The sequence below is a fragment of the Ochotona curzoniae genome, unplaced genomic scaffold, assembly GCF_017591425.1.
Source record: "Ochotona curzoniae isolate NIBS_2020 unplaced genomic scaffold, NIBS_Ocur_1.0 contig_2210, whole genome shotgun sequence".
NCBI classification, from domain to species: Eukaryota; Metazoa; Chordata; class Mammalia; order Lagomorpha; family Ochotonidae; genus Ochotona; species Ochotona curzoniae.
In genome coordinates, this window is record NW_024465369.1 from 13,946,990 (window position 1) to 13,972,174 (window position 25,185).

At 38.0% G+C, this 25,185-nt stretch overlaps 1 protein-coding gene across 4 annotated transcripts in view; it reads right to left on the reverse strand.

The window, feature by feature from the left end:
* ORC4 (origin recognition complex subunit 4) overlaps nt 1-25,185 on the reverse strand; it is a 39,622-nt gene that overhangs the window by 13,799 nt on the left and 638 nt on the right. Inside the window, exons 1-8 of one of the 4 annotated variants that reach the window (XM_040971549.1) lie at nt 24,964-25,082; nt 17,136-17,208; nt 13,950-14,026; nt 13,054-13,144; nt 9,244-9,319; nt 8,408-8,493; nt 6,318-6,366; nt 1,237-1,388 (exon numbers count right to left, since the gene is read on the reverse strand). In XM_040971549.1, coding sequence (XP_040827483.1) covers nt 1,237-1,388; nt 6,318-6,366; nt 8,408-8,493; nt 9,244-9,319; nt 13,054-13,144; nt 13,950-14,026; nt 17,136-17,192 — 588 coding nt within the window. In that variant the 5' untranslated portion in view covers nt 17,193-17,208; nt 24,964-25,082. Of the gene's footprint in view, nt 1-1,236; nt 1,389-6,317; nt 6,367-8,407; nt 8,494-9,243; nt 9,320-13,053; nt 13,145-13,949; nt 14,027-17,135; nt 17,437-24,953; nt 25,083-25,185 lie in introns of those variants that run through there. The other 3 variants (XM_040971550.1, XM_040971551.1, XM_040971548.1) reach the window with 3 other exon arrangements.

The window sequence follows — 25,185 nt, forward strand, 5'->3', positions numbered from 1 at the left end:
AACTAGACCAGCCCAAGATTTTGCGGCCATTTTGGGGAAAGCCACTACAGAGAAAATGTGTGTCTGTCTGTGTCTATGCCTTAAATAAGCTAACAACAATAAAAAAAGGAATTCCTTCCAGGGGAATAGATTGTTTTCTCATAGGCAACTACTACTCCACCTACAAATCTGTTCTCTGTGTATAAATGCAAACACAATCACCCTAAAGAGAACTACGCACTTGGAGAATTATATACATACAAGTAAACAAAAAAATGAAAAACTGCTGATACCAGTGTAAGTTACTCTGAGTCTGTAACACTTCTGACTGAGTCCTCCACCTGAAGGAGGACTCTGTCTAGCATGAAAGCCAGGGACTCCTTTGTCTTGTGATTTTTAAGGCCAGAGGAAATGAAGACCAGGCGGAGCACAGGCAGACGTTCACTGAGGTAGGCTCGTTCTGAGGTTTACATCATCAATTCTGAGTGCAAGGGCGGGAGGTGCAGACACTCCCTCTGCAGATGAATGCACTCACAGGGTTACTGAAAGGTGATTCCTGCTTCCCTAATAAAGACAAATAATTGTGGGAAAGAGCTGATACAGCTTGCCTGCCAGCAACAGAGTGAAAAAACTGAAAGAGCTATGGAGACACCATAGTGACAGTATGAGAAAAAGTTTTACCTGAACTCAGAGAGAGGTTAAGAGGTACCACGAAAGGACCAGTCTACTTATCCAAAGACACACAAGCTTCAATATATTGAACAAAGTGACAATGATTCAGACTATGTTTAAAACAATTCTAAAGTTCCAAAGAACAAAGCCACTCTGCTGACTGTTGCATGGTAAGAATCCTTACCATTTCTGGGGATGTGTGATTAAGAAGTTAGGGCAGTTGCTCTTTGAGCTGGTTTCAAGCGCTTTCAAAAAAATTAAAAGAACCTTAATATTATTAATTCTGATGTATCAGTGAGATCACTTAACTGTTTTTTTACTTCCCAATGCAGAAAGTGTACTTATTAGCATAATTTTACTACATTTTTTTCCTTTAGTTAATTAGAAAGAGGGAGTTATTAGTTCACATGTAACTATTTTCTTATTTTCTACTTTAGTTGAAAGGTAGGATCAATGCACCAGGTACTGTTGGAACAAGATGTTGAACATCCCAATATAATGACTAACATATAGCAAAAAAAAAAAAGACTAATTTTATGATCAGTTAAGTTGGGATTCTGTAAATTTTTAAGTAGAAAGACTTACCAATCTACACGTAAGACCAATAACAGCTACTGGAGTCTGTGCAGTCTGAGAAATATCAAAAAGATTATAAAGGAGTGTTTGGTTTTTATGATGTGCAAAAAGATCAAATTCATCTAATATGAAGATCACAGGGCAACTGCTAGTTCGGTCACCTGAAATAAAAGAAAATCTTCACATCAACTTTTATATTAACTTTTTTCAAGTTTCAAGCTATTTACTACATTTCAACTTTTAAACCTCAAGACCAGAAACACACATTGAAAACTCACTTTAGGTAGGATACTTAACACTCATGAAATATAAACAACTATTCTGTCCGTCATTTACAGTCCAATAACTAGAATCCAGTTTGTGAGTTAAAAAAAAAAAAAAACTTTAAAATACTTTCAGGGACTGACTACGCAAATGTAACTCTTCAGAAATCACAAAATTAGCAAAGGCTTTTCAACTCATATAGACTTGAAACTCACGGGATTACTTTTCTGCTTCAAAAGAAAATTGCTTAGTCAATAAAAATTCAAAATATTTTCATATAGAAAAAAAATTTTAAAAGATTTCTTTATTTTTATTAGAAAGTCAGATATACAGAGGAGGATAGACAGACAGGAAGATCTTCCATTCGATGGTTCACTCCCCAAGTGACTGCCACGACTGGTGCTACATGATCTGAAGCCAGGAGCCAGGAGCTTCCTCCTGGTCTCCCATGTGGGTGCAGGGACCCAAGGCTTTGGGCTGTCTTCTACTGCCCTCGCAGGCCATAAGCAGGGAGCTGGATGAGAAGTGGAGCTGCTGGGATTAGAACCAGCGCCCATATGGGATCCCAGCTTGTTCAAGGTGAGGACTTTAGCCGCTAAGCCACTATGACAGGCCCAGAAAATGTTTTTAATAAATAATGGTAAAGTTCAACTTCTCTTAACCAGAATTTTAAAAATTGATGTTCATTTAAATATTCTCATTTAGAAAAAACTTTACAAATAATAATGAGGTTTAAGCAGTTTTCCTTCTTCTAACCATAACATTTTTAACTTGCTTTTTATTTAACTGATACAAAATGAAGAGAGGCACAGATATAGGGATCCCCTGCTTGCTGGTTTATTCCCTAAGTGCCCAACAATGGTTGAGGCTGGGTCAGATTGAAGCCAGTAGCCAGGAACTCAAACCAGGCCTCCACGAAGGTGGAAAGGGCCCAGCTCCTTGGGCCAACACTGCTGCCTCCATAGGTAAACATCAGGAACCTGTAACTGCCCATGCAGCTGGGACGTGAACTTCGACACTGATATGAGATGTGGGCAACCCACTGGGGACCTAACTGCTATGCCAAATGTCCATTCCTAGTCTTTTCATTCGGTCGTCACTGAAAACCAGCAGTCTTTGTTGAGGTTGAGGGCCAGGAATGTGAGTATGGGTGTCTCACTGAGCACACTCACTTTCCCACAGGACCAGATGCAGAAAGTGTGCAGTTGTGCTGCATGACGGAGCTCATCAAGGGTGTTAAGGACAAGTGCTCTGGTTCATCACATACTACACTAACAGGAAGCAGAACTGAGAAGCATCCTGGCTTCTGTGAGAAAAGTGCTAAGTAGCTGCCAAAAACTGAGCCTCTTTTATTGCACAATGAACTAAAATCCCCTAAAAAACAAAACAAAGCAAAACAAAACCCACTTCTTAAGGATAGTTTTCAACATTTTAAACACAGAGAGAAATTTAATAAGACACATTACATTTTCCTTAATTACTACACAGAAAGAACTTCAGTAGAATAAAAGATACAATGAATATCTGGTGAAAGGAGACTTAGTCCACAGAATAGTTAAACTAGAACAAAAGCTTACAATGGCTTAACTGGCACAAAACCAACTACTCGAAAGTCTAGAAACCAAATAATGAGAGTATGTTTCAATGTTTACATAATCTAAAGGACAGAAATTTTCTATGTAAATGTTATCTAGAAATGTTATTATTAAAGTTGTTTAGTTGACATATCCAAGCCATATTTAAGGGAAGCTACTAGGCATAAGAATTACCCTTTTAAGTAAAAAATACACATTCTGAAAAATCAAGATCAATACACAACCAAGGAGATATGAATAGTACTAAAAAAATGAAATGTTGAATATTATAGGGCCCAGCATGATGGCTCAATGGCTAAATCTTCATCCTGCAGACTCTGAGATACCCTATGGGCACTGGTTCATGTCCCTGCTGCTCCATTTCCCATCCAGTTCCCTGCGAGGGCATGGAAAAGCAGTGGGGTATGGCCAAAGCCTTGGGACTCTGCATCCACCTAAGAAACCTGGAAGAAGTTCCTGGCTCCTAGCTTTGTATCAGCTCAGTTCCAGCCATTGAAGCCACTGGAAGAGTGAACCAGCAGATGGAAGATCTTTCTCTCTGTAAATCTATCTTTCTAAGAAAAGGAAATATTAAAAAAAAGTTGCATATTACATTAGGAATTATGCAAATCAAATAAGATTAATTTTTCTATCAGAGGTAAACATGACAATAAAATATTTTTGATCCTGTAAGAAAATCGATATAGTGAAATATGTTTACACAATGAACCTTCTGAGGCAGAGCTGGGAAGTACTGCTTCTCCTAAATAACACGCCTATGACTAAAAATTCTTCTTGTTAAAGTTCATAAAGTATTTGCATCATTATTCAAGTATTTGTTCTTTAGTTAAAAATCATAAAGAAAAATCTGTAACTTAAAAAATTAATGTATAATTATTACATAGAATATATATAAAACCATAAACCCCAAGTCAGGCCTAGCTTGGGGACCTCTGAACTACTGGCCTGGCAGTCATGGCAGAAGGTCCCAAGTCAGGCTTGGTTTGGGGAACTCTGACACATTTGGCTTGGCAGCTACATTGAGTTAGGTGGATCAGGTATCAGTGGCACTGGGTAAGGCCCTGGGCTGCATGGTGGCAAGCTCTGGGGACTTGGTATGCACTTACAGGAACTCTAGGGATGGCACAGATGGGGGTGAGCAGGGACATGAGGGTTTACGTCCAGGTGATGAATGACTACTGAGGAACTTCCATGGACAGGTGTACTTACGGGTAAGTGAGGGAGCTGAGACTGAGCGGTTTGCAGGGGGAAACTGGAGGACCTTTAAGGGTCAAACTGAAGTACCAGCACATGTGGGAGACCTAAGCTAGGCTAGTTATCATTCGCCATCACCAAATACCACTCGGTGGCACACACTAAATCTAGGGCTGGGGGCCTACCTGGCAAGGCTAGAGCACAGTACCCACCAGTGAGAGTAGGAACAGAGGGTGGGAAATGTGTCAGCACATGAGAGAATCAGGGCTGGCGGAAGAATCTGTAGTGGTATATGTGAACCCATCCCTGTGGAACTCAACCTCCGTTGGTATGCTCAAATCTATGGTTGGGAGCAGGACTGGTTGGGGAGCTATGGGAATGCCTTGGCTGGATTGGAGTTCCCACTGGTGAGTGCTAGAGCCAGAATGGGAGGATCAGGCCGGGCTGGACATGGTTGCAGTCTCCCTTGGCATGGGTATGGAGTGGGTTTTGGAAGCACCAGACTGGGCTATACTCCAGTGAGTCTGATACCCGTGAGAGCCAGAGTGGGTGTAGAATGGGCTAGGTGTTGGTTCCCACTGAACCAGGTGTGGCTGGTTGTAACACCCAACAGTAAGAACTGGAATGTGTGTGGGCCAGATGGGCAAGTACACTGTTCCTGCCATGACAGGAAGTGGGCAGTCACTGGCCCAAGGACACACTAGTGTGCATGAGATCTGCCACTGGGAGGATTCTCATACAGGCACTTGGAAAACGCCTTTGTCAGGACACAATCCCTGCAGGTAAGTACAGGAGCCAAGGCTGGGAAAAGTCCAGATCAAGGCAGGTTACAGTATTAGCTGGCATATGTTTGGGCCAGGTCTGGGTGCAGGCCAGGCTGGGTCAGTTCACAATACCCACTTTCAGATCTGAGAACCAAGATGAGTTACAGGAGGGGATGGATTGGGCCACAACACCAGCCAGTTCACATTAGTACTGGGACTGGGGGACAGCTGGGCTGGCCTATGTTGCAACAACCACCAGCAGGATCTGGAACTAGAGGCAGGATTGACAGCCAGGCTGCAGCACCCACTGGTGGATGCCAAGCTGAGGCAAGCCAGGGGAGTCTGGGTGTGGTGGGTGCTGAGTCCATAAGCCCTGGGTCACCTGGCTTGGGTCCCTGGGCCCACATGCATGGTGGGTGCAGGGACCGTAAGCTCTGGGGGTGGGGGTGTCCAGGGGGTCCCAGGTCACCTATCCCAGATATGTAAGCCCATCTGAGAGAATTAGCCCTCCTTAGTAGAAAACTCAAAGCAGTGGACATCAGATCCTGATGCACATGGAGGATATGGCAGCACATTGGGGTCTGCAGAACACATCTGGTAGCAGCAGAGAAAGTAGAACAGAAAAAGTTGGACAATTACTCCAGTCATACAATGACAGCAAATATCTGGGCGAAAAGAGATTCTAAAGTCGGCTATGTCATCCAACAGACATTGGAAGGGTTTCTTCATCCTTGCATTGGCAAGATGCATAGCATTTCAAAACTATACAAACCACTTGGGCAGAACGCTTGGAGCTTGCACCATACTGGGACCATCAGAACTCCGGATTGATATCAGGTGGCCATTTCCCATCCCAGGGTGTTGGGGTGGCTGGAAGCTGGGTATTGCTTCTCCCATTATCTCCCACCTTTCCCAGAAACAGGAAGGACAAACAGAAAATTTGGAAACAATGCCCATATTCACTTTTCCCTTACCCTCACTCCTTCCCATCTGAATCAACTGTATAAAAATCATATAAAATTTAAACAAACAGAAAATGCATGTGTATCTATACATGCATATATGTATCAGTGTTAAGATGTAGGTAAACAAAAATTAAAAACTGTTAATTGAGACAATCACCATTACAGAAATAGGATAACAGTACTGTTATTTTTAAAGTATCTGTATATTTGAATTATTTTCCCTAAACATATATATTACCTTTATTATTAGGAGAAAAATAAAGTTGAAAACAAGTATATTTTGACACCCAAACCTGTGAATACTTTACCTTTTTTTAAGGCTTCCAGAAGGAATGAAAGATTTTCAGCAAAACTTCCCTGAGTAGCAAAAAAATATATATATATATGACTGGCTGTTAAGTGAGGGATATCTGACTCTTTGACTTTATGGAGATACTATGCAGCACTTTTCCCTAGCAATGGATTAATGCTCAGACTTTAAACTGAGAATGTATAATACAATCTGAAGCTTAAAAGTAGAGATGACACAGCATCAAAAATGGCAATGTATATCATTTTATAACTTTACTTAGATACCAATACAGGACTTCAGAATACAACTTAAATATTCTAATTTAATGTAACAAAGTAGCAGATACAATTATTGAAATGTTGTAGACTAAAAGTAGAGTAAGAATTTTCATATATTATGATGACTGTTTGCTTTCATGTTGATAGTACAAGGGGTACTGCCATAGTTTACAATAATATCATAAAGGCTCAATCTGTTGGGAAATCAATGGTCAAAGTTACTCAAGAGGTAGATGCTTTTTATTTAAAAATACTAAGAATATATTGACTTCTGAAGTTCACACATGAAGGCATTTTATAAAGTTTATGGAAAAATTAAATTTTCCAATTTATTTTGGTGAAAAAAATTTAAATCAGTACTTTTTTATCAAATGCATTTTCTGGGAATATTTTATTTTATCCTTCATATAAAATGGCCTAGGGAAATTCTCTGGTACACTATAAATCACCTCTTGATTACTTAAAATGCCTAGTGAAATGTAAACGTTTTATAAACAGCTGTATTATTCATACTGTACTGTTTAGGTAATAATGGCAAAGCAAGAGAGTACACATACATTTATTTCCTACATATTTTTAACCTGCAGTTACGTTGCACTTGCAGTCCCATTAGCTGTAGCTATGAAGGGTCAACTAAAATTCATGAAGGAGGAGAACAGAACTAGTACAGGATGATTAGGGTAGGATAGGACTTTATTTCTAAAGTTCCTCACGCTTATTTATGAATGTCAGAAAAAGTTGTCCAGAGTACATGGACACCAAAAGCCAAAATCATTTCCAAAATCATTTCCTTGTACAGGAACTCCCTGTGATTTCACACAGCATTAAGTTCAAAACTGCTTTCAAAATAAGAGATGGACTATTAGATTTATAGAAGGGAAAATCTGAGCTTGTACTTCAAGGACTTGTAAACTATGGAATGAGAACAAATGGTTCACTCAAATTTTATGCACGTTAGAGAATAAGATTTCTAAATTCTGTGAAGCTTGCACAGTATGGCTGGGGCACTGCAGAGAGGGCACAATGCTGCAATATTATAATGGCGACCTACATGATTACCAATGACCACAAAATGAACTTGTAACGACTACGGCAAAACCTGTAAGAGGTAACCTCACTGTGAGAATCAGGGCAGCTATAGTAATGGTTCCCTTAGACTTCATAAACGAAGTGACAGGATAAGAAGTTTAATAAAGCTTATAAAATAGCTAAATCTCTCTTCTTTTAATTTATTCATGTCCATTGTGCTAAGACTTGAATCTGTTACAGCAAGATGGGGAAGTTCATAAAAACATCGTAGTAACAGAAAAATGGTAATTTCACAGCATATTACTACCCAAAGAACTGCTTTAGAAAGCTTGAATCATGCTTCATGTTTCCTTTATTCTTATAGTCCTGTAAAGTAAGTATAGTAACACAATGAGCATTTAACATGGGAAGAAGCTAAAACTTAGAGACATCCATTAATCCAGGACTATCAAGAAGTCAGCCGGTATACACAGTAAGGCAAAAAAAACCTAAATTCATTTATTCCCTATGCTCTGCTATCCACATTTTCAATCAGAAAGCACAGGATAGAGAATCAGAGTATTCTATAAATAAGCAGACTCAGAGAGAATCCAACTTAAACTTGGAGTTCTCAGATGTTGCGTGACTAAGAAAAATTCAAACACAAGATACAGGTGACTGTATCCCAATACATTAGATATTTTCAATGAAAAGAATCTGGTAAATTTGAGTTCATAATCTCAGAACTCTTATCTAAGATATCTGTTATATAGACTTTAATTTGAAATTTATGTAATAAAATAACTGCAAAGATACTTACAAACACTTTATCTCCAACTGCATTTTCCAGATTTAATTGCCTTGTGATTTCTTTTAGGGCAATTTTATCATTGATCTGCAAGAGTCCTAAAATAAAAGCCATTTAGGAGTATTTAATTTAAATGAAACACGCATTTGACATAGCTGATTTCTTTGCAGCTAAGCCTACTTTCTAATGTTTTGTAAAATTTAACTGAAAAGATTTATTAAAACCTGTTCACAGAACTTCTAATCTAACAATAAAGACACATCTCATAGAGACCAAAAAGAAAATCTTCCTTGCGGTGGTATTATTTTAAAGGGAAAAAACCCAAAATCAAGAATTCATATGTGTCTCACTTTTAAATTGTTATTTTTATAGTTTGAGAGTAGAGAGAGACTGAAAGAAACACAGAGGCTGAAGAACTCCATTCAACTGAATCACTAAGTCAAACACCTGCAAAGGTTGGAGCCAAGGCTGAGGATAGGATAAGCAGAAGCCAGGAATATGGAACTTGACGCAGGCCTCCCACGTAGATGGCAGGGAGCAAATCACCTGAGCCATCACCTCTGCCTGCCAAGGGCTCCACTAGTTGAAAACTGGAGTTGAACCTAGGCACTCCAATATGAGGCCTGGTTGTTCTAACTGGAGTCTCAACAAACAGATCAGACGTCTACCACTAATATGATTTTAACCTCTAAATTTAACAACCCATATTCTAAAGGTTGTTAAAACATGATTGTACGTTTTAAAAGCCAAATATTATGACATATAAAACATCCAAATGAATTTTAGTTTCAAAATGTAAGAATCCCATGTAATTTGCATCATTTTCAATGGCAAAAAGATATACTTACCATTTAAATGAACTTGTAATACATTTTCACTCACTTCTTCTATTTCCATGAGTTCTTTTAAAGCATGATTTATTAACTAAATAAGAAAAGTTCATTGAACATTCAATAGGTAAAAGATAAAGATTCTTTAAAAAACTGTCAATGGTTGAAACACAACATAGACAAATTATTCCTTTTAAGTAATAAGTAGAATTGTCTACTTTTTTTCTTTATAGATAAAGCATTGAATAACATTAATATATGTTTCCTTAAGATATCAGAGCAAGTATTGTTACCATATTCTCTCAATCACCTATGAAAATGAACCAATAATCAATGAGAGAAAGACTGCTTATGAACTACAACAAAGAACTGAAAAGCCTACTATGCTTTTAATACCCTCAATGGGTTGGGAGAGCAGAGAAATCTTCCACCTTCTATCAAGATTATAACAGGTAACTTATAGACAGCAGACTCGAATCAGCATTAGACATCAGCAAAAAACTACAAAGACATATGGTGGGATCCAAGAGCAATCCTGACAGTCTCTTAACAGAAGGTCATATGTATAGAGCAGGAGGGGACCCCCAAAGTGGAACAGGAAGACAGGAGGAGGCTTGTATCCTAACTCTGGAGACTCCGGGATCCTCACCAAAGACTATCAGTATGGGCACCAAGGACTATATCCCAACTGCCAAGATCACAGGGAATTGGAGTGCCCTTGTCGGCCGAGAACTCTGAGGTCACCCATTCCCTACTGGATCTCCACACAGGATGGAAGAAGCCCAGATCCTTCCTCACAGGATCTAATGTCATCAGAACAACAGGCAGGAGCCCTGAGCAGTCCTCAGAAACAGAACAGTAAACTTCCTTCGGGACTCAGGAGAGGAGATTTCTCTGGTCCTTACTTAGCTCCAACTTTGGCTCTCGCCCCTCTCTTACAATGACCATCAGGGTCGCTCTGGAGCCCAAAAAATTAGATCAGATAGACAGACAGAGAGCAATAAGGAAACCTTAGAACAGACAAGAAAAAGCAAGACTAGAAAACTCAAGACAAGGAACTATCTAAAAAAAAAGAACTGTCAGAATACTTAAATGCAGTATTACATTACACAAATAAAAAAGTTTTTTTTTTTTTTAAAAAAGCAGCAGCAAACAGACCATCAGAAGAAAATCATGTTAGTCAAATCATAGAATGCCAAAAGGACAAAGAAATAGTAGGCACAGAAAAATGAAAACAAAAGTTTGATAACTGGAAACTGTCTGATGGGGTAAAAATGAAAGCAAATACTCGAAAGAATATTCTTCAGTAAGAAAAAACTAATTCTTTCCAGCTGTTATATCAGCTAATTTAAAATATTTACTCATTTTATTTAGTTGAAAGTGAGAGCAATACATACAAACTAATAGAGTCAGATATAAGCCACTTGCCTACTCCCCATAGGTCTATAACAGTCAAGGTTGAGCCAGGCTGGCAGGAACTAAGCCATCATCTTCTGCCTCTTGTGATACATTGACAGGAAAGTCAATCAGAAGCAGAAGAGTGAGAACCAGACCCAGTATTGATTCACAGGCAGACTCCCCAAACTTCAGCTAAGTTCACACTGTACCACAATGTCCAAGGCTTCTTGAGTATTAGTTAATTTTATGATCAACTCTCATACAAAGCTTATAAACAACTAACACATAACACAGGAAAAGGAACGAAAGGTAAACATACAGGATATGATTAAATAAAATTGCATTTTTCTTTTGTTTCCTTGTTTTCTTTTTCTTTTTTTTTTTCAAACACAGATAACTGATCACCTACTTAGGAAAATCCAAAAGAATGAATCAGATAATTAGCTGGACCTGACCAACAATTATAGCAAACAAAGTTGGAAGAAATAAGGCAATATACAAAAGCCAATTACATGCCTACATACAGGTACAGACCTTGGGAAAAGAAAATAAAAAACAGTATGCTTCATATTAGTATCCAAAAATGTAAACGTGCATGTATCTTAAAAAAATAAGCTCTGTATCACAAAAATTACTACAACAAAACTTTATTTAGGTATGAAATACCTAAATAAAGGAAGGTATGAAATACCTAAATAAAGGAAGAAATATTCAATATTCTCATTATGGAGTTTACTGAAATATTAAAGAACTATTACATTAATTCTTAAGATACAGCTCTTAAAACTTTCACATTTGTTAGAGTAATTCTATAAGCATCCCAAAAAGGGAACAATCACATACAAATCTAGAATGTTAGTGATGGCAGTTATTACTAATTTCCCAAACACTCGATTGACCTCTTCTCCAGGTACCTGCTCTCTTGAAGTTAGACATGACCAGGTAACTCACTCTAGCTATTCAACTGTGAAGAGAAAAACTGGTCACTTCCAGAAACACTGGTAAAAACTTTAAGAGCATTTCCATGACTGGCTGTGCTTCCTTCCCCCAGAGGGCCACCTGTGGAATCCCACACTGAGGTAACCTCATCTTGAGTTGTCCTTTGTGCCAAGTCACTGAAATGTTCTCTTTCGAGTTCCTTCACAATTCACGAGCTGAGTAAAATCTATGTAATTCCAAAGAAAGAAAACTGACCCAAGAATTCAATGTACAGACTTGTTCTAAGTAGGGCACAATAAAATCAAAACCCCAAATTTATTTTAAATATAATTAACATAAATGAGAAAAACTTTTGAATTTTAAAATCAGCTAAATTTCAAATTTGTGTATTTTAAAATAACTAGATATGGGTGATATCAGTAAAATCCAAATTTTACGTTACAGCAGAATCAACACACCTTGCTTAAAATGTAACAGATAACTTCACTTACATTAAACATTTTAAAAGGCCTATCAGAAACTTAAGTTTATTGCACAGAATGTTAGATTTTGCATAATCTATCCAACTACACAATACTCTGAAATGTTAACATTCAGTTATTTGTTTCCTATGTTCAGTAAAGATCTGAGAAAGAATGAATGAGGGCGGAAATAGATTTTTGATTGTAACTAAGCAAATGTGATAAAGAAGCCTGCTGCCTGAGACAATAACGTGCCATTTGGGTGCCGTTCAAACACCAGCTGCTCCCTGTTTATGGCCTGGGAAGCAGCAGAGGATATATCAAGTCCTTGGCTCTCTATAACAGGTGGCTATGGCCTGGGCCAGCTCCAGCTGTTTACAGCCATTTGGGGAGTAAACTTGACAAAAGACGTCTCTATCTTTCAAATAAATAAAAAAAAGGAAAAGTATGAGTTAAATAGGTGAGTGTATTTATGAGAACATTACTAAAGATTAGATTTGAAAGGTCAAAAAATGCATGCTATGATAGCCTGTAGACCTATAAAAAGTGGATGAGGCAGATGTTGTAGTACAGTGAGTTTAACTTCCATTAGGGATGCCTGCCTCTGATCAGGTAGTGCCTATTGCTTCCCAGCTTCTCCAAACTTCCAAAGCAGCTTCCTGCTAATGTGCCTGGGAGGAAGTGGATTCTGGCTTTAGCCTGGCCTAGCACAGACTGTTGCAGGTATTTAGGGAGTTAACAAACAGTTACAAGATTTTTCTCTCTCCCTCTTTCAAACAAACAGATAAATCTCTAATTCCATTAGGACAAAAATGATGATGGAAGAAAGTTTGTTGTTGTGGAGGAAAAATGGTAAAAACCAAAGGCATGCTCACTCAAATCTGCTAACTTTTTTCCCCCCATGTTTTCAGTGATTAAAGAACAAATGGACAACAAAACAATGAAATGAAAACACTGTCACAGTTGCAGGAAACAAGATTCATCATTTTTCTACCAACACAAAGAAATGTTGGAAATCAACGACTTTTACCATGGTCTTTCCTGACCCTCGAGGTCCAATAATGAGCACAGAGTTACTTTCTCCATGGATAGCAGTTCTTTTTAGCAGCTCAATCAAGTGCCTAAAATGACATAAGCAGGAAAAAAAAAGTCAGAAAAATTGAATTTTAAGAACTGATTATGAATATGTACAAATTCCTTTCTTTGTTTTCTTTCCCTTTTGGGCACGTGAATTATACTCCAAATAGTCTGACACTGGAAAACACATTGATTTTCTGGAAACCAAAGAGAAAATCTACTAAGCTAGGATTATATTGCATTTTATGATGGTAATGGACAAGAGTGGCACTTTTACAACCTTTGTATTCATATCCCCTTTTCTACTGACACTCTGGCTTTTATCTCGTAGCTGGCTGCCATGGATTCAGGGCTCAAATTTAAGAATTTTCTCCAAAATCAGACAACAGAAACAAAATAAGATAAAGGGTTCGAAGACCTTCTTATTAGGAAAATACCTTTATCTATTCGTGCATCAATATATTTAGTGTATATATTCAAAGCACAGGTGGACTATGTCAGCCAATGGACCTTGGAAGGATTTCCTCATCCTTGGATAGGTGAGACAGCATTTCAGAACTATTGAAACCAACTGAGCCAAACCCTGGGAGCGTGCTCCACATTGGGGACCATGGGATGATGGTGGGTAGCTATTCCTAATCCCTGGGTACTGAGGTGGCTGGGCTGTTGGGTATGCCTTCTCCTGTTATCTTTCCTCATTTCGCAGATGTAGGAAGAAGAAAAAGAAAAATTGGAAACAATTATTTCACCCGCTTTCCCCTAATCTTCCACTCTTCCTACCCTAATCAACTATGTAAATATCATCAAAAATAAAATTAAAATAAATAAGTAAAAGAACCAAAGACTCACTTGTATTGTACTTGTAATCCAAACAGGTTACCATGTGGACTCTGATGACAAAATCTTGCACGTAAAATTCTTTGTACCTGACAAAATTAAAATCAATAAATATAAATATTAGACATGTACTCTAAAATCAAGAGACGGTACATTTACAGCAATTGGTATCAATTTGAATCCTCTTTAAAAATTACTCCCTAAGAATGTGGGCACCATTTTGATGCATTATAAAATTAATGATACATAGTCTAAAACTGAAGGTCCAGATGAGGATGAGAATACTTCTGTGAACATCTCAAAAACATAGTGAATTATTGATCTGAACATAAGCAATTTTACGACTGTTTTAATACATGCAAATATATAACTTCTCAGCTAAAGGCCAAAGAATAATATCTAATAGTTTGCTGCATTGTTAAAATAGTAATGAACTGCATCATCAATCTCTAGAGAGTACCACATATAAATGGACTTAGATCAATCCCTGTCAATCTTTTGATTGATGAAAATAAATTTAAAGTTCATATAGTACTTAAGGACTTGTTAAATTCAAAACAATAGAAAAGAAATTTTGAATCTGAATGTTCCTAAAACAGAGTGCCCTGGATGGAGACTGAGTCCTGCCTCTGACTCCAAACACTACCTTCTGGCAGCAGTGATGGCTGACAGAACTGGGTTCCTGCCACCCACACGGGAAATCTGGATTGAGATCCCAGCTCATGGCTTGGAGATCTGGAAGTTAACCAGTGCTTCAGAGTGTGTACACTCTCTCCCTCCTTGTCTCTCAAATAGATAACATTTACAGAAAAAGGTCAAATTCAAGGAACAAATCACAAAAATGTAGCAGTCATGTATACAAGCAAATACATGATAAAATTATCACAATTAACTATGATACAGAGCAGAAAATTATTAACATGAACTAAGAAAAAATTGACTTAAAGGAACATACAAGGAATATCTATATATAAAAAAAAAGCTCATGGAAAACCAGACAACTAACACGTTTAGAGGCTGGTATTACAGAGCAGCAGGTAAAGCTACTGGTTACCAGCTGAATCCTGCATCTGAGTGCTGGGTCAAGTACCAGCTGCACTGTTTCTGATCCAGCTTCCTGCCAACGTGCTTAGAAAGCAGCAGGTGATTGCTTAAGGGCTTGGGGCCTTTCCTACCCAATCAGAGTACCTGGCTCCTGGGATCATCCGGGCCATTCTGAGCATGAAATAAGGGACAGAAAATTCTCTCTCTTTCCTTACCTTTCCTTCTCCCTCCCTGGTATGTGTTCTCTCATGTGCTGTCTTCAAATATTTTTTACAAGATAAAAACAAGTTCATTTTAGTGAAAAAAAATTGAAATCTGTGCCCACGAAAAGTCTTTAAAAAGTTCACAGAAATGTGTATTATGAAAAACCTATGTGTGAATTTCAATTTTTTTCATCAAAATTCATTTTTAATTACATTTCCCACTATTTTATCTTTAAAAGACTTATACACACAGAGAGAAGAAACAGAAATTTTCTATCAGTAGGTTCACCCCTCGGTGGCCATTATGGTCAGGGCTGGGCCACATCAAAGCCTAGAGTCACTAGTTTATCTGGGTCTCTCATACTTTTCCAAATAACTTTTTGAAACAGACCTGTATTCTGAATTCACTTTGGAATATGATCCTTACTTATCTGTAAAGAATTATGTCAGATAGGAATCATTAAATTCATATGTTCTGGACCTCCTGCAAATACATTTTATGTGTCTCTGAAAGGGGCAGGACTTTTTCATATTTGACCACATGGAATGAAAGAAACTCCAAAATTATCTGCTTCTGCAGACTGGTAATATGAGGATCCTAAGAGATGAATCTTACATTTTTCTATACATGTAGCAGAGGGTAAAAAAAACAAAAGTCAACCAACGAACCAAAAAAATCAACCAACCAACCAAAATAAAACAAACAAAAAACCCCAAAATAATCAACCAAATAAACCCAATTCACTTGGAACAAGACAATTCACATTTATCATTATAAAGGCAGGGGAAGATTAAGGGTTGGTGATACAAGAGACAAATTTATGAACTTAAGAAGGTTAAGTTTTTTTCTAATACTCAATTTCTTTATTACAAAATGGCAACAGCACCTTTTAGATTCTTAAATATTAAAATGATTTTTAACAGAATAAACGGTAGGGGTCAGTGCTGTGGCACAGGAGGCTTAAGTTTATGTCTAGAGTTTCAGCATCCCAGAAAGGCCCCAGTTCAAGTGTAGGTTGCTCCACTCCCCACCCAGCTTTTTGCTAATATGCTGGGGAAGGCACCAGAGGACACAAGTGCTTGGGCCCCTGCACCCATGTGGGAGACTCAGAAAAAATCCTTGGTTCCTGGCTGTAGACTTCAGGCATCGGCTATCTGGGGAATGAAGCAGTGGATGGAAGATCTTTCTGTCTCACCTCTCAATAACACTGCCTTTCACATAAAATAAACATTAAAAAAAAAAAAAGGAAAAGAAATTGTACAGGTAGTAGCTAATACCCACGCTTTAAATTATTCACACATACACATGGACTTGATTAATCAATGTGTTCCTCTACACAGACTAGAAATCAAAAGACAAACTTCAATCTGTTCCTTAGGAAAAAAAAAGTAAAACAACCCAACCTAGAATAAACTAAAAAATTATTAGTTGTTAGCTTATCAAAGTTGTGAGACTCAATATAAACAACAGAAATCAATGCAGCAGCAATGAACCAACAGAAAATGAAATTAAGAAAACAATCCTGTTTACAACTGTATTACAAGGAATAAAACACTAATAAATAGAAATTTATTAAAAAGAACTGTGAAATTTATATCCAGACAATATTTAACTAAATCGGAATTAAGCTGCTTTTAGGAAAACAAAGTTAGCTTATGAACTAGCCAAAGACTTAGGATAAATTAACTAGTAGCATTAATAAACCACAAATAATATTCATTGAAAGGGGTTGAAAACAATAAAATTTGTGGGTGCAAAAATTAATTTTAACAAATAGTTTAAAAAGGTTTGATTCTAGATGACTCTTTTAGGTTCCTGCATGGGTTATCTCCTTAAAAACGGAAAGAGTGATCTTCCTAAGTGCTAAGTAACAAATTCAGCTTAATAAGATCATGGTTTTCTGGTCACCTCTATATGGTAAATGACTTTGAAATTTTAACATGTACTAACCTGTGAAAGGCACTCCGCATGCCTTAAGTTGTTACTCTTTGATTTACGACCACTCATTTCAGCAAGTCCAACCCTTAAAGAAGAAAATTTAGTGTGAATATAATACATACTATTGGCTTCATGAAGATATTTAAGGGTTTAGCGATCTACAGTTAAAACAAGTATAAATTTTTAAGTGTGAAAAAGTTTAGTTAGCAAGCTTTAAAAAAATCCTCATTGGGTCCTGTTTGTACAACTGGTCTTAATGTGGCATGCCCATACTAAACTTCATCTTTCTTGCAACTACTCCTCCTTTTCCCTGTCATTTGTAATGAGCCAATTACAAGAACAAAGAATGAGAAAAGTGGAAAAACAAATGGCATTCTAGGACACATGAATTCATTGGAATATGTAAATTTTGGGAGTTGCAGAAAGAAGAAAGTGACAGAAAAAAAAATACTATACTTTATCAAGGGCAAAGATGGTACAAGAGGGTTAGGACAGCTTTAAACAGATGGAAAAGAATTAGGATGATACTGAGAGGATAAGATTCCAGGAAATAGGAGAGGACAGGCCAATGGCAAAGGGAAACCTGGACACGGGGAAACAGCAGAGATAGCAGACTGGTGTTGCAGTGATCAGAAACCCCAAGATGATTTGTGATTGCAGCTCTACCAGCTGCCAAGTGGGAAGGGGAGTTCACCAGGAACTCAGGAGGTGAATCCAGGCATGACACTGCCTGCCCTGCTGATTTACTTGATTTGACCATGAATAGAAGTAGCATGGCAGAGCTCAAATAGGCAGGTGCAGGAACAGGGTGGATTTCTCAGCCTAGACCCCCACCAGTGCCACTCAAGGTGCCATTTTGTAAACTGAGGAAAACACTGTGGTGGCTGGTGGGACTACAACAAATTATGCATGTGTTAAGCCAGGAGAGAACTCACTTGCCCTGACACCACAGGGAAAACAGTACCAACTTGGCATCCTACAAGCCCATCTAAAATAGGTCCAGGTGGTCCCCAGACCTAACTTCGAGCACGTTCTGGCAAACTAGCACCACTGACAATCCCGTGATTTAGGACAGCTTGTATCTCCCTAATCCAAGGAAAAAGAACCGAGAAACACATAATACAGAAGGGACACAGAACTCCCAATAAAGTTGATCAAAACCAATCTTCGTCACAACACAGCATAATCAAGCTCACTTCAGTTGAGCATAAAGATCCATACATATGTATATGAAAAAAAAATCGACTACTTTACAGAGGAACCCCAACTGGACTCACAGCTGACCTCTCACAGAAAATTCTACAGTTTAGAAGAGAACGTAGTAATGTATTCCATATTCTAAAAGGGAAAAACTGTCAACCCATAATAACCTACCCAGCAAAGCTTTTCCTCGTCTTTGAAAATAAGAAAAAAATCTTCCACAGTAAAGAAAATTTCAAAGAATTCACCTCTTCCAGATATGGCCTACAAATGTTACTTAAAGATGTCCTATTATTAGAAAAGCCAAAACCCAAAACAAAGGCAAACATGGAGAACGTCCCAGTAAAATGAGAAAAGAACTTGCAACAGAATGCTTCCAACTACAGCCTATTACAATGAGTGAAATTAGCCAATCCTAAAAGGACATTTATCATATGTTTTGATATAAGGCAACTTTCATACTAAATACAAGATCAACAGCTGTATAGGTAAACACACACACACACACACACACACACACACACACACACACACACACACATATATATATATTTTTTCACCTAGAGGAACTGTACAATAGAGACTATCATATCGAGAAGTGAAGATATATTGCAGTATACATCTATACTCCTGAATCAGAGATGCATTCCAAATGAAACTGTTAAGCATACTTTGATAATAAGGTGCTGGGCTTTCTGCCATTAACTATACATACAATGTCACAATACATTTAAATGGCAGAATGCTAGGTTTACGACTGCTTTTGAAGGACTATACTATTATAATACTATGAGGGCAATCAGTAAGGCAAAGAGAATTGGGATGGGGTAGGAAATCCTTTAGTCTATGGAACTGCATCATAAACATATAAATAAACAATTTTTTTAATTCCAGATTTTGAGAGGAACATAAATATCACATACATGCAGTCTAAAACACATAAGCTATTAGAGGGCTTCTAAGCAGAAAATATCCCAAGTTAGAAAGAAAGGTGATGATGTAGTCAGAATATTGACAGAAAAATACTGCCAGAGCACTATCCCAGAAGAAATTAAAGTGATAAAAAGACATTCCAACAACACGAGGATTACCTTCAAGTTGGCAATAATGCTAATCAATACAATAAAAATTTGAAGTTGAAAAAATGGCAAAATAAAATAGTCAAATTTAGACTACCCTTACTATTGTTTTGGTGGTGTGTAAATCCCTTATTTCCTAGGATAAGGTTAAAATCAAGTCCATCCAAAATAAGCATTGTTAAAACTAACCAGTCAGAAAAATGAAATGTTGAAACAAATGTAAACTGAGTCATCAAATTCAAAATGTGGAGGCAGTGAAAGTGTAGAGTTTTTGTACATGATGAGTTAAGATGTTGTTAGCTTAATATAAAATGATTAACTAGAAAAATGTTTCATCTACATCTTACGGTTACCATATAACAAAACTCTATTAGACATACAAAAGATAAAGGAATTTCTACAGAAAATCATCAAATCAGAAAGGAAGCAACACAAAACACAAGGAACAAAGGATCTATGAACACAATGAATAAAACCTCAGCAGTATCTTCTCATTCTGTTGATAATTATCTTGAAGGTAAATGAAACATTGTTCAACCAAAAGTTGGAGCAGACATACACCTAAAAAGTAAGACTCAGCTCTGTATAGAGAAACGCTCTTCACTTTTTAAGGACATACACACACTTACAGCGAAAGAATTAAAGATTCTGCCTCTGAATGGAAACACAAAGAAATTGAGGCTAGCTATACATTGTGGAAGCAGACTTGCAGTCAAAAACCCAGGTAAAGAAGGTCAATGTATAAGAATAACTGTTGATTCATGAGGAGAAAATACATGTAAATATGTAAGTACCAAATATCAGTGTGCCATGATTTATGAAGTAAATATTAAAAGATCTGAAGGGAAAGAATGCAATTAAATAACGGCACAGAAGGAGTGAGGCCTAGTGTCATAGAGGGTGAATCTGTCTCCAACATCTGTATGAAATGTTGGATAGCTGGTTTGAGGCCCATTTTCTCTGCTTAAATCCCAGCATTTCCATTTCAAATCCAGTTTTCTGCTAATGCTTCCTGCAGTCAGTAGATGATGTCTCAAGGAACTCAATCCCTACCACCCATGTAGGAAACACAGCCAACTCAAGGCTGACTGCTGCGGCCATCCAGAGAGAACCAGCAGATGGAATAGCTATATCTCCCTTGATCTCTCTCTACTTTCAAATAAATAAGTAAATATAAATAAATACATACAATGAAGCACAAATCCCACTATGGGAAAAATATGCCTTAGCAGATGCAATGTAGCAATGTTAGCAAAAGAATGAGAGGTAATTCAAGGAAAATACTAGCTACTAATAAACTGTTTTAAAATTCATTTCAAGTTGGCACTTTGCACTGAAAAAGTAGAGTAAAACTTCTAGGAAGTAGAGAGAAAAATAGTAGAAAAGAAAAAGGCCCAGGAAGTAAAACAGTTACTTAAAAGTTTAAAAATCAAATTCACAGAAGAAAATTACAGGCAAAATAAATAAACAGACAAATAAATATTAATTTTTAAAAATCAGGAGCTATCTGAGTTGACAGATTAAGTTGGTAGACTGAAAAGACTCATTAAATGCTCGGCAAACATATAAGACATATTACATTTTAGAACTTCAGTACAGAAAAGCATATTCCATAAGCTTCAAACAAATGCTAAGAATTCTTTCATAATTCCAAAGAAAAACACTTCTAACTTAAAATTCTACATCTGGCCAAACAACTACTCTGAGATAAAAATCCACTTAAAGGTTGAAGGATCCAAATGAAAGAGTATACAAGACAAAGGATTATACAAAATGCATGACACAGGATATGCAATGGAAGACCGCACAATAGCCATGGTATCTGGCAAAGGGCTAAAAGTGGAAACAAATCAAGAAAAGTTTCTAGCAAAAAAATTCATGACAGTTCAATGGTGGATTTGATACTTCTGAGCAAATGGAGACGACAGGCTGAAAAGCAGTTAACAGTCTAGGACCTAACTAATGCTATTTGTAAACTGCACAAATACAGAAAAGTCACCTAACGAAACCATGTCATCATTGGTAAGATAAGGGAATATGGAAGAAATAATCAATTTGTGCACCATCCATAGTATCAATTCAACAGATAACACCTACAATTGGAAAAAAAGAAACAGCACAATAAGATGCTATTTAGAGATTTGAAGCCTTAAGATCAAAACAATCAGCCCCCAATTTTTAAGTGTTTGCCTCAGTGTGTGTGGGGGGGGCATGGATGCCCATGAACCTCATGGAAGCTACTTCATCCAACATCTTATTCTTCCCAGGACTAAGCAAAATACAAGGATAAAGCCTCAAATATTCTGCCTACCACAAAGCAAATGCAACAGGAAATACTCTTCAGAATTCAACCTCCAACAAATAGTTATCCTTGAAACTATTAGTTTTTCACTTACTTCACCTCTTAAACTGCACAGAAAAACATGACTAAAAAGACTAATAAATAAGTTTAAACATTAAGCTTTGGCTAGAATCACAAAGAACTTAAAATGAAACCTGAGAAAAAAAAAGTTATAAGTGTCCTATTTGTGGTAATGTAATACTTGACCAACAGTCCCGTTAAAGATGAAAGTAGGGAGGCAGTGTGGAACTATATACTCAAGTCTGGAAGGTAAACCAAAAATTAGCCACACTGCTACTTTTGTTCCAATAATGTTTGTCTACACAGAAGAAAAAGTTGATAAATAAGGCTGAGTTGTTAGAGGTTCTGCTAGGATACCATAAGAAGTTAAAGCACAGGACCCACCCAGTACAGCTGGAGACTGATAAAACATCACCCGCTTTGAGTCTTCAAGGACAACAGCAGGATAAAAAAAAAAAAAAATTAGAAGTAAGGCAGGATTTGTATGAACTTGAAGTCTGCTTGATGTCATGTGTATTAACAGAAGGAATCCCATGTCTTAGAAAATCCAGAAAGCACTGAGATTGGTAGTATCCCCGGGAATCTTTTTTAGAAAAGTGCACCTTTTTACGAATCATACAGTCTGATGGAGACTGGTCCACAAGCATAAGGCGTACACACATACAAATATCACGAGCCAGCACAGGCTCTGCAGACTCTTCAAAAACTGCAACTGTCGGGTATACACAATAAGCCAACTACAGATACATCAGTAAAAGCCAGTATTTCCAGCAGATAACTAGAAATATAAGGATGGACATGATCAATTTTTTAAAAGACACTGATCAACGATTTAAGAAACTCAATAAACTTAAAGCAGGAAAAAGAATTTAAAAGGAAAAAAGATACCTCCTAGAAATGGAAGAAAAACTACATTAAAAAATCTCTTCAAAACAGTAAGAACCTACCTGACAGGTGACTTTTCAAAACAAATGATGGAAGCCAAAACAATGACCATGGGAAGGTAGGGAGCTTTCATTAGAGTAGTAAAAAAGCAATAACCACAAATGCATAATTCAAACCCCAAATATATTCCTCTAGATATGAAAGCAAAGACACTAGAAGCAAAAAATGAATCAAAATGAGCCTCAAAACTATATTTCTAAAGTCTATATTTACATGAAAATGGCAAGATCCCAAATAAAAGTTCAGAATGCAGGAAGGAATTAAGAACAAAGGGATAGTAAGAAAACTAATAACATGATGGCAACAAATAGTGTCAGCCAACAGATATACCATGCATTTCAAATGCTTCAAAGCCAGATGGTGCCAGTTGCACTGGAAAGGGTATTGGAATCATAGAACTTGCTCCCATGACATCACGGCTACACACAGAGCTCCATTAACAGCAGCAGTATATAAGCCAGCAAGGGACTAAATGGAGATACAGCTATGATCTAGGAAAACAAGGATGCTCAAAGCAAGGAAAAGGTACTTGTCACATTGCCACACATGTTTGAATACAACAGATAACTCCATAGAAAAAAAACTGTGAGGCTCTTCAAAAGACAGTAAATACAGAAACAGGACATCCAAATAGCCCCCAGAGTTTTTGAGAAAGGTTTGAATGTCATTAGTAACCACAGCAGTACAAATTAAAACAAGACACAGCTATGTTTATCAGAATGGTAAAAACGAAAAATAAACTGTTAGTGAGCCAGCAGACATAAGGAGATCTATCATATACCGTTGTGGGGGTAATAAATTGTTACATCCAGTTTTAGAGGAAGTTCGACAAAAAAAAGTGATGCTGAAGGTGAACATACAAAAATAGAGGATTATAACTGTATTATAACTGTAGGCAAGCAAGTATAACGACTTTCCTTGTGGCATCGTTCTTATCAGTCTAAAATTGAACATCACCCAAATGTCTACCAATCACCACACTAATTGTCTCTACTTACTTGATTCCTAAAAAGAACTGTAACACTTGTTATACTATTAACATCACTACATAGCAAGGAAACTATCTGATCAGGGAAAGTTCATTCCGTGTATTAACGGTGAGATCTGTGATTATTACCAAAGCAGCAAAGACGGCGTCCAGCTAGGATGTGCAGCATCCTTGTTGGGAGTGGTTGGGGGAGGGGTGCTCTCCTGGAGCCACTGGGGGGCTCCTTCCTGACATTGGTTGTGATTACAGAGTTCACCTGACTCACAGATTATATTACATACGTTTGAGGCACCTTCTTGTATATCTAATATTTTATGACAAAGAATCCTATCTATGGCACATTATGTGCCTTGCATTTTTTTTCTGTCAAGGTAAAGAAAATATGCAGTATGGGGGTCTAGTTTTGAATCCCTCTGACATGACACTGGGCCAACACAAAGCAGTATGCTCTAAACCACACTGCACAAATGGGATTCACTGCCCAAATCTTCAGGAAACAGTATGTAAACCAGGACTTCAACAGTGTACCTTAAAAAGCTCATATGACAGCACTAATAAACACAAGACAACGAACAGCAGGCGTTTCAAGTTCTTCGTTTGAACATGTATATACACATACATATATGCGATGATTCTTCAAAGCACGGCTATAAAGATTAGGATTTTTCAAAGTTAAGAGTCCATGAGATAAACTGTTACTAATAAGTCCTTATGAAAGTAAATACTATGAATCCTTTCTTACATGACTTTAGTTTTGATCAGGTTGATACATTATTTCAAGTAGAACAAGTAACACTTAAATGAGAAGCCTAAAGCTTAAAATGCTGCACACATCCACAGAAACAAGACGAACAAACCCTTAAAAAAAGTCTATCCTCCACGCTGACGGTCGGAAAAATCTGCTGATGTCCCTTCTCCAACAACCGCAAAACAGTATTAGCAGCGACAGCACTGCACACCCGTCTTGCAAAAACACGCCTAAGCTTTCAGATGCAGCAACCACTCCAACACCGAGGGAAACTGCACTCCAGGCGCCCCGACCTGCTCCGTGCCGCACACCCGGTCCCGGCTGTCCCCGTGCTCGGGCCCACACACGGCCCACTGTTCTCGCCTTGTGGACAGAATCCGGGGAGGTCACGGCAGAGAACGGCCTACGCAAGCCTGCCCACTCCCCGACAGCAGCTCCCTCCAGCCCGCCATCCTCCCCGATGCGGGGAGCCTCTATCCACCGGCTTCCCTGTTGGAAGCTTGCGCACCCCGTGATACCTCGCGCAGAAAAGCGAGGTCTTCAACAAGACAAAGCGGCGACCCAGCGACTGCAGACACTGCTCCGCAGCAGCCCTCGCCGCGTCCTCTCCTCGGCTTCACCTGCAGCTGCCACTGGTCCACAGCCCTTCCCGGCATGCCCCGCGCGCAAGCCGCCCCGCACGCCCCCGTCCGACCACGTGACCCGCATCGGGCTCTGCCCCGCCCACTTCCGTCCCTCCA